This window comes from Vicia villosa, unplaced genomic scaffold (genome assembly GCF_029867415.1).
Source record: "Vicia villosa cultivar HV-30 ecotype Madison, WI unplaced genomic scaffold, Vvil1.0 ctg.000010F_1_1, whole genome shotgun sequence".
Classification (NCBI taxonomy): domain Eukaryota; kingdom Viridiplantae; phylum Streptophyta; class Magnoliopsida; order Fabales; family Fabaceae; genus Vicia; species Vicia villosa.
Window position 1 is genome coordinate 718,799 of NW_026704940.1, and position 10,135 is coordinate 728,933.

Genomic DNA, 10,135 nt, shown 5'->3' on the forward strand with positions numbered 1-10,135 from the left:
ACTTGGATCCTATAAATAAGACTCACATTGTGATGTAAATGATACTTTTGGAAGAAGATAATACAATATTAGTTTCTCCATTATCTTCCTCTCTTTGATCTCTCTATTGTTTTAGTTAGTTTTATAACACGTTATCAATACGAAACTCTACCAAACTTGAAAAAAATATTTTTGAAGCCCTAACTCTTAGAGGTAATATTAGTTAATTATTTTATTATTTTACTTTCTCATTATCCGTGTTGAATTTTGATATTATATCTTATTAAATTATCAATAATATCTGAAGGATTACAAAACAACGTGTTTGTTATATAGTTCATGAAGAACTTAACAAATATCCATTAAAAATAGTATTAAGATTGTTATATAGTTCCTGAAGAACTACAAAATGTGATTGAGTTCCTGAAGAACTACAAAAAAAATTGTAATTGTGATTGAGTTTTTGAAGAACTACACAAAAAAAAAAACCTCTCTTAAACTAATGTTAAGATATCTTAGGAGGATTGCTTAAAGAATTATTTTTCTTAATCGATGTGAATATTTGTGACATGACTTTGAAGGTTTTTTTTTGAGTTTCCTAAAAGGATTTTGCAAATAATTGTTTCTTTTTATCACTACGAAAATCATTTGTGATATATAATTTCCGAAGAGTTAAAGTTTTAAAATAAGGATTTCTCACACCTTAAAATGTTGTATCTATAATATTAGAAGAATTTCCTCATGATATTAATGAATCCCAGAATGATTGCATCTATACTAATAACATATCCCAAAAGGATTGCATCTGTTATGTTAAAAATTTGAAAAATGATTGCATCACCTATATTATCGAATTCTAGATAGATTGGATCAATAATAGTGAAGTATTCCAGAAGAATTTCACAAAAAAATTTGACTATGTTAAAAACTCATTTAATTTGTTAGAGTATAAATTATTTTATAATTAGAATCATAAATCTATATATTTCATCTATATATATATATATGATGATATAATTTTAGTGATATGATTTTGTATGATTTTGATAATTATATGATAATATTTTCATATGCATGTGTATGATTAAAGTGTTAAATCATGAGATATTATTAAGATGAACAATGTTTGCTGATACAATTTCTTTATTCACATTATTTCTAAATATTGATATTTTAACAAGAGAATTAAAACATTGCAATCTATTAAAGAATATATCAATAGTTTAAAGTTGCTACATATTTAAAAATTGTTATAAAAGTGCTTAGATTTCTCATATAATTTTAATTATACTATTCTTTTTTTTACAAGTATAGTGTATGGATGACATTTGTTAGTCCATCTTAAAGGCACACGAAAGTAAGCTCATATTTTGATAGAGTCGAGATTCGAATGAACATTAATCCTTTATATTTCCTTTTTGTGTGTTCTCTTTATGTCTTGCCAAATATTTTCGTCATAGATAATTCACATGAATTATACTGGAGGTATTGAATATCTTTGTATTACACAAATGAATTTAGACATAAAATGTATAATAGAAAAGCTATCGCTTTTCCCTCGGGCTTGTACTACACTTATATTAGTACAATTTAATCACATGTCATTGTAAATCAGTAGTTTACAAATTACACTTAAATGTGTCGTTGGTAAAACCGATTGGGTAATCTCGGATATAATATGATGCAAATAATTTGTATTGAAGAACTAGAAGTTTTTTCAATCCCGTCAATTTTTGTGTGTTTCTAAAGGAAAATAAAAATTTGAGAAATTTATGTTTTATGACATTAATTGTTGCATCGACTAAAATATCATGCATATGTATCTAGTCACAACAGAAGTTTGTGAAATTATTTTCTCAACTAATTAGACTAAGATCTTGTTTTCCGGATTTTTAGCAATTCCTGTATAAGTATCACATATATTATTAAAATTGAGGTTAATAGTAGTTTACCTCCCTGTAATATGAGCGTGTTTCGGTTTACCCCCCACCGTTGCCAAAGGCAGATTTTGGCAATGGTTTTTTTTGAAAAAACCGTTGCCAAAAGGTAGGGAGGGGGAAAAGCAAAATTCGCTAACATTACAGGGGTGAATTACTATTAACCCTTAAAATTGATATTGAATATCATATAATATATGTTCATAAAAAGAAAATAGACCCGAAGATCCATTCTTTAGACGTCTAAAGCTAATTATATGGTTGATACTTATGAGATCATCAATTCTATATTATATATTTGAAACACCCAAAGTATGATATTAAGATATTTATTTGCATTAAGCCAACAAGATTCTATATCTTAGTCCTCCCTAATTTATTCTAATATTTCTCATCTAAGTGAATATTTGGATGTGTTGTGTATATTCCAATTGCTCCAATATAATACATTAAGATGAGTCATGAAAGAATATTGGAAAAATATAATTAATATGAATCTCAATTTTGAGGATATAATTTGAGAAAATAATCAAATACTTGATTATCACTTGATAAATTAATTTTCCCACTATTAGGGGGATGAAATAAGCAGCTGAAATCATGAACAAGAAGTTCAAATGAACAGATGAAATCATGAACAAGAGATTCAAATGAACAATTTAAAATAAATTGTTATCTTGATCCTTGTACAAATCAATATGAACCAAAAGTTCAAAATATTATTCATTTGCAAAGTTTATGAAATAAATTATCAACTGATAATACTACACTCAAAGTGGATTCTCCTATTGGATAATATAATATTGCAAATGAGTTGTTGCTGCGTCTGAAGCGTGGTATGAAAGTCGGTTCCAATGTTAAAAGTCCTCTACTAAGAAAAGAAACTAAAGATGACCCAAGTGAGGATATGAAAATGCTAAGAGCAATTTGCCCTAATTTAATTTTCAGTTCCAGAAGAACAAATCAAGTACTTGAAATATGAAATAAAGAGATCTCGATAAATTATGTCATGGATGAAATGGAATGGAACGGAAATTGAGATAACCAGATAAAGTGAATATTGACAATGTCTTTGTATACAATATAGCGCTAAAAGTGATAAATGATAACGAGGATCATGAGTCAAAGTCTATTCAAGATTAGAGACTAAGTGAGAATTGGCCAAAATAAATATATTCAATTGAAGAAGAATTAAACTCACTTTACAAGTGACTCAGTTTTGGACTTGTAGTCCGAACACCTCAGGGTGTGAAACTAATTGGATATAAATGAGTTTTTGTGAAAAAGAAAAGAATGATATAAAGTTTGATTTATTGCTCAATTATTTTCACAAAGACCTAAGATTGATTTTGATAAAACATATTCACCTGTAGTTGATTCAATCGATTTTTGATAATTAATTAGCCTTGTAACACATGAAGGGCTTAATTTGAACATGATGAATGTTATGACATATTATTTATATGGTTCACTTAATAGTGACATTTACATGAAACTTCTTGAAGGGTTCAATATACCAGAGACACATAATTGTGGATCTCTAGAAAACTACTACATCAAATTGAACAAGTCTCTCTATGGGCCGAGAATTTGGATGCATGTGGTATAATCGCCTCAGTGAATATTTACTAAATGAATATACAAATAACTCAATTTGTACTTGTATTTTCATAAAATTATGTGGAAAAGGATTTGCAATAATAGTTGTCTATGTGGATGACATAAATATTATTGGAACTCCTGAAGAGCTTCCAAAATCTATAAATTTCTTAAATAAAAAGTTTGAGATAAATGACCTAGAAAAGACAAAATATGTCTAGGTTTGCAAATTGAGCATTTGGACAAAGAAATATTTGTACATCGAGAAGGCTATATAGAAAAGTGTTGAAATGCTTCTATATGGACAAATGTCACATGTTTCCTACTCCAATGATTGTTATATCATTAGATGTAGAGAAAGATCCTTTCATGCCTCAAGAAAATGATTACAAAAATTACTTGGTCCTGAGGTACCATATCTTAGTGCAATTGGAGCACTAATATACCTTGCTAATTATACACGTCTCGATATATCGTTTGTGGTCAATCTATTACCAAGATACAATTTGAACGGAGTCAAACATATTCGTTATCTTAGAGATGCTGGTTACTTGTCAGATTCTCACAATAGTAGATCAGAAACAGGTTATTGGTTTACATGTGATGGTACAACCATTTCATGGAGATCTATGAAACAAATCATTTCAACAACTTCATCAAATCCTACATAACTATTAGCACTACATGAAGTCACTTCCAAGAAGAAATTTTAAGCAAATACTACAAATAATATCGTCTCACATACATATGTTTTGTACTTTTTTTTTTCCCTTCACCATGGTTTTGTCCCATTGGGTTTTCCTGGTAAGGTTTTTAACTAGGCAATTCACATTTAAAGGATATTGTACTATTTTTCCTTCACTAGAATTTTTTCTATTGGGTTTTTTCTAGTAAGGTTTTAACGATGCATATCCTCAATGGACATCCAAGATGGAGTGTTATGAATAAAGATTAAAGTGGATGTCCATCCTTATTCTGCTTTTTCATCTTCCTATTCCTCATTAATATATGTGACTTTCCATCTCACTTGGATCCTATAAATAAGACTCATGTTGTGTTGTAAATGATACTTTTGGAAGAAGATAATACAATATTAATTTCTCCATTCTCTTCCTCTCCTTGATCTCTCTATTGTTTTAGTTAGTTTTATAACACAATATTCACTAGAGTAATGCTATATAGTAAGAATGATTTGAATAAAAAATCAAGAACGAACACTTGTCATTATTTTAGAGAATAATTTTAAATTGATTTTAAATTTAATTTACTTTTTATAGGGATTATGAGGTAATGATAGTAATGAATGATTGAGATTTAATTCGCTTTGATACTTTCTTACTATTTTCCTATTCAATATTGTTTATTTGATTTGGTCTTATTTATACACTCGCCGGGGAAGGTTGTTTCAAATTCAGGGAAAATGGAAATAGCATTCAACTCAACAACGGCAAGAGGTAAACTTCTCTCAAATTCTGGCCATCATGATTTCGATTTCATTTCTCAATTCAATTTATTTCATCTCCGATCATATTTCTCGCCGCAGTTCCTTCCTTGCCGCTAACTAAATCCGACGCTCGCGATCGGAATCCGTGCTCACTGTCCATCGTTCTGCGTAACGAATTCGTGCAGCTTTCATCTTCTCCAACACGCTTTCGCACTAACAAGAATTCTCTCTTCAAGGTACATATCGAGAATCGATTCATCAAATTTATGTTATTCCAATAATTCATTTGCATGTTTGATATTCCACAAACGCTGAATGTGTTGTTAATTGAGTTTTGGTACTTTTTTTTCTCTCTCTTAGGTTTTATCTGCTGAAAAGAATCACGTTCAAGTTGTAGAAGGAAGGTATACAGTAAAATTATATAGTGTTACTAATTTGATTGTTTAATTGAAATGCTTTAGTTACTTTTATGGATTTGCAGTAGTGTTGATGAGATCTATGATGCATTGGTTAATCGAATTCTGCCTCTGCCGTCAGTGTCGTTAAATCCTAATTATAAGTAAGTTCCTGCTATTAGAGTTACAGAAGTGAGAAGCCGGTAAGGTTGCTTATGAGTATTGAATATTAATGCAATTGTGTATAATGAAACTTGTTCTTTCAAAATGATGCATGTCTGTTACCAGCCGGATGTGTATTGTGTATATAGTAGTACCATTTAATGTGGGCGCATCACTTGTTTTGTTTCCTATATGCTTTGATGATTGTTGTTATGTCATCAGTCCCATTCATCTTATCATTTTGCAGAAGATTTCTTGGTTTGTCACTACTTAAACTCATGTAAGAAAAATTTCTTAATTGTATTTTATTGAATCAAAGTATGAAATTATTCTATTGCTAAAACTTCTGTTTTCCAGATTTTCTATGTCCTTCTATGTTAAATTTTCAAGTAGAAAATCATCTTTATCTTCTTTGATTAGATGTGTTTTCAATGCTAGGTTATTTGTTATTTCATAAACTTACAAATAAATTAGTTATGTCTCCCTCCTTTTCGACTATTGGTTTTGGGAGGTTGGCAAACTAGAAGATAAAATGTATGTACTGTGCTTTTGTGCGCTATTCCTCTATGTATTAGTTTAATCTTCTTATTTTTTATGATGCTGCACAGGTTTTTTGTTGGCCTGGCTGGTCCTCCTGGTGCTGGGAAAAGCACAATAGCGCATGAAGTAGCTAGACGCATAAACAAGCTTTGGCCAGAGAAAGCTTCTTCCTTTGACTCCCAAGTTCAACCTCCTAATGTCGCTGCTGTGATTCCCATGGATGGTTTTCATCTTTATCGTTCTGAACTAGATGCAATGAAAGTTAGTATCGTTATATTGCTCACAATATTTGTTATCCATATAGTTTTATTTCTAGTTAATTTCATTGTTCATATTAGTGAGCTAGAATTGGTAAGTTGTAGCGATCAAATTGTATGTCGTTGAAAGTGATATAATTGATTGATAGACTATCATTTTTCGTGTGATAGAGCAAGGAAATAGTTTGGATAAGAACATGTTCTGAAGTTTTGCTTATTGATTTCATTCCTTGAAGACTAAATTGATGTTGCATTTGGTTCAGACTAATGGGATATTAGAATCCATATTTATCATCACAAATGATCATAATTCTGACATTCTAATACTTAAGGGATCTTATGTTTTGTTATGATTCTAAGTGATCTTTTTAATAATAGAATCCCGAGGAAGCGCATGCCAGAAGGGGAGGTGAGGTACCTCTTCATATTCCCCACCATTCTCAAACACTATTCATAGAAAAGCATTAATCTTTTCATTGGTCTATCAGCTCCATGGACATTCAATCCTACGCGCCTTCTTACGTGTCTCAAGAATCTAAGAGTTCAGGTAAGGTTTACAAGTTTTAAAGATCTAATGGTATTATTTATTTCATTATTATTATTATTGTGGTTGTTGTTGTTGTTGTCATCATCTTTTGTGGCTTGAAAACTCTAGAATTGTTATATGACCATAACATCTTCCTCTCTCTCAAATAATATGTATTATCTTTATTGGCCAGTTCTTGAGTAAAGCTAGGATGAATACAAATAATTGTAAACATCTGTGCATTGGCGTCGAAGTAGTTCTTATCTGCTTTATTTGATTGCATTTTGGTGTAACATAATTCTTCAGGGATCAGTTTATGTACCATCGTTTGATCATGGTGTTGGGGATCCAGTGGAAGATGATATCTTTGTGAACCTTCAGTGAGTATTTTAACATTTCAGTGGGCCCACTTGTCAACATTTTATTATCTTGTCACAAAACATGATATATTCTAAATAACTGTTGATGATACATTTTAAGCTAACATTAAAAAAAGGAGAAATAGCTATTTTGAAGGGGTCAGTATTTTCCTCCAGACTATTAAAGATTAAAATTATGTCGATATTTGAATTTTGTTATGAAATCTGTTATTTTAAAAACTTTGTAAGGCCAGCCTATGGTAACACTAATTAAAAAAAAATGCCAGCAATATCTTGTGTTTTTTAAGATAACAGATTTCACACACTTGACTTAACAACTCTTAAGATATCTTGTAGAAAAACAATTCTGACAGATTGAGCCCCTAACCGTCATTAGTTTTGTTGTTCACTCTATTATTGAGAAATTTTGAAAAATCAATGCCAGTAATATCTTGTATTTTGTAATATTTACTGCAACATTTGTATCATTATTTTATTGTTTGTCCCCAATGAGCTATCGTTTTACAAAATCAAGGGTAATTAATTTTCTATAAAGTTGCTACTTGCAACATGCACATTCAACTTATTTTTCTATGTCGATATGTACTTCTTGAACATATTCATTTCTTTTCTTCCTTTCTGTAGGCATAAAATCATTATTATTGAAGGAAACTATTTGCTCCTGGAAGATGGGGTATGGAAGGAGATTTCATCTTTGTTTGATGAGAAATGGTAAGTACTGGATTTTTTAAAATATTTTTCCGTTGCCCTTGATAGTTTTGAAAGTTGTATGCGAACTCACGATTGAAAATTCAGATATGAGCCTATGACCCTTATGTGAAAATTCTGCTATGAAAATTAAATTTATGGAACCTGTGTTTTCTAAACCACATTAAGATTATCATTAGCATTTGCTTGTTTCATGCTGGGAATATGTCATTGTTGTTGTCTTTATATAGTTATATATGGTTTTCAGAGCCCAAGTATAAAGGTTCCATAGATTTTTTCCTATAAATCTAATATTTGGCCTAACCCTCACTGGTTTAACTTGCAAAAGAATATTTACCTATGCGACTTTATTCAGCTAGAAGAACATGTTCATGTGATATCATGCACTTTTGTTTTCCTTTTTTTATTCTGAGGTATGTATTATTTACCCAATACATTTTCATGGATTAGGTAGTTCTCTATTATTTTTTTTTTTGGAATTATACATATTTTGATTTAACATAATAAAAGTCTTGTCTTGAACATTAGTAGCCTTTCTAATGCATTATTTGTTGAAAGAGTTAAACGAAATCTCATAATCCATTTCTATTTTTTGGCATTATGATTGAGACATTATGATTGGTGTATGTTGTCCATGCCTCTTGTTAGCAAAAGGCACTTTCAACCGGGTATAACTCGCACTATGCTTATGATCAGAAGAGATAACCTAAATAACCTATCTGACATGGTCGGTTGATTATTGTTAAGATTTGACCCTTGGCTTCCCAGTTTTAAAATATATATATATATATATATATATATATATATATATATATATATATATATATATATATATATATATATATATATATATATATATATATATATATATATATATATATATATATATATATTCTTACACTATCAAGAAATATACAACCTAGCAACAGGCTACTACATGCATAATGCATTTTCAAATTTCAATACTAGGGAATTATCTGGGCACCTGTTAGCCTGATTTGTTTGTTCTTATTCTTTTCAAGGTTTATTGATATTGACATTGACAAAGCAATGCATCGAGTTTTAAAGAGGCATATCTCTACTGGTATTTACGATACACTTTTTCTGGATATTTTTCTATATATCAACTTCCACGCGTAGGGAATTCATTTTGTATTTACATTAATTTTTCTTTTCCCATTCCAATCTATAGGCAAGCCTCGAGACATTGCGAAGCAGAGGGTAAATTTCACATCTTACAACTTGTGATGCTTATTTATTTTTCTAATTATCTGTCCAGTGGAATGTTGATTATATATTTGTTCTATTGTTTTTTTGACAATGATTTATTTACTACATTCAACACTTTCATAATGCAGGTAGAGAACAACGACAGACTCAATGCAGAACTTATAATGAAGTCTAAGAAAAATGCTGATATAATAATTAAGTCAGTTGATTTTTGAGGAATCTGTTTGTACTAAGTCATGCATTAATGAAGTCCAATAAAAATGCTGATATAATAATTCAGTCAGCTGATTTTTGAGGAATCTGTTTGTACTAAGTCATGCAGAACTTATAATGAAGTCTAAGAAAAATGCTTATATAATAATTAAGTCAGTTGATTTTTGAGGAATCTGTTTGTACTAAGTCATGCAGAACTTATAATGAAGTCTAAGAAAAATGCTGATATAATAAATAAGTCGGTTGATTTTTGAGGAATCTGTTTGTACTAAGTCATGTAGAACTTATAATGAAGTCTAAGAAAAATGCTAATATAATAATTAAGTCAGTTGATTTTTGAGGAATCTGTTTGTACTAAGTCATGGAGAGCTTATAATGAAGTATAAGAAAAATACAAAGTAAGCATTATAACTTTAGAAGTATGTCGCAATAAAGGATGTGATTAATTTAGATCATGTTATTGGTAGCTAATTAACTACATATTCACAATTCATCTTGATCAACGTCTTATTGCATATTGCATTTTTTTTTAATGTTAAAAAAAAAAAGACAATTTCCTTGTACATCCCCATGGGGTGAAGACCCTGATGTAAATTCAAAAATACCCTTAAATTTTGGAGATGTATCTCCGAAGGCTCTAATTTTCACATTTTCAATACTTTCGGAGATGCATCTCCGAAATCACCTATTTTTTTGGGTGTTTTCGGATATGTATTTCCGAAATCACCTATGAACCAGTTTCGGAGATGCATCTCCGAAATATGC

At 30.0% G+C, this 10,135-nt stretch overlaps 1 protein-coding gene across 3 annotated transcripts; it reads left to right on the plus strand.

Annotated features, from left to right (window-relative positions):
• Positions 1–4,833: 4,833 nt before the first annotated feature.
• On the plus strand, positions 4,834–9,624 carry LOC131621686 (ATP-dependent kinase-like protein notR'). 3 transcript variants are annotated; one of them, XM_058892716.1, is made up of 13 exons: positions 4,834–4,969; positions 5,059–5,195; positions 5,320–5,363; positions 5,441–5,518; positions 5,764–5,796; positions 6,125–6,317; positions 6,692–6,722; positions 6,802–6,860; positions 7,146–7,219; positions 7,844–7,930; positions 8,950–9,011; positions 9,120–9,148; positions 9,286–9,624. In XM_058892716.1, exons 1-13 carry the CDS (start codon positions 4,936–4,938, stop codon positions 9,370–9,372), a joined length of 948 nt encoding a protein of 315 aa, XP_058748699.1. In that variant the 5' UTR covers positions 4,834–4,935; the 3' UTR covers positions 9,373–9,624. The 3 variants fall into 3 exon arrangements, with proteins under 3 accessions (XP_058748699.1, XP_058748700.1, XP_058748701.1); XM_058892717.1 differs by lacking the exon at positions 5,764–5,796; XM_058892718.1 differs by lacking the exons at positions 5,441–5,518; positions 5,764–5,796.
• The last annotated feature ends 511 nt before the right edge of the window (positions 9,625–10,135 follow it).

Bases quoted from the DNA above. Each gene is read 5' to 3' on its own strand.
- LOC131621686 (XM_058892716.1), top strand. From the start codon at position 4,936: ATGGAAATAGCATTCAACTCAACAACGGCAAGAG. The intron at 5,364-5,440 runs GTATACAGTAAA...ATGGATTTGCAG, and splicing joins GTTCAAGTTGTAGAAGGAAG to TAGTGTTGATGAGATCTATG. The intron at 6,318-6,691 runs GTTAGTATCGTT...TTTTAATAATAG, and splicing joins CTGAACTAGATGCAATGAAA to AATCCCGAGGAAGCGCATGC.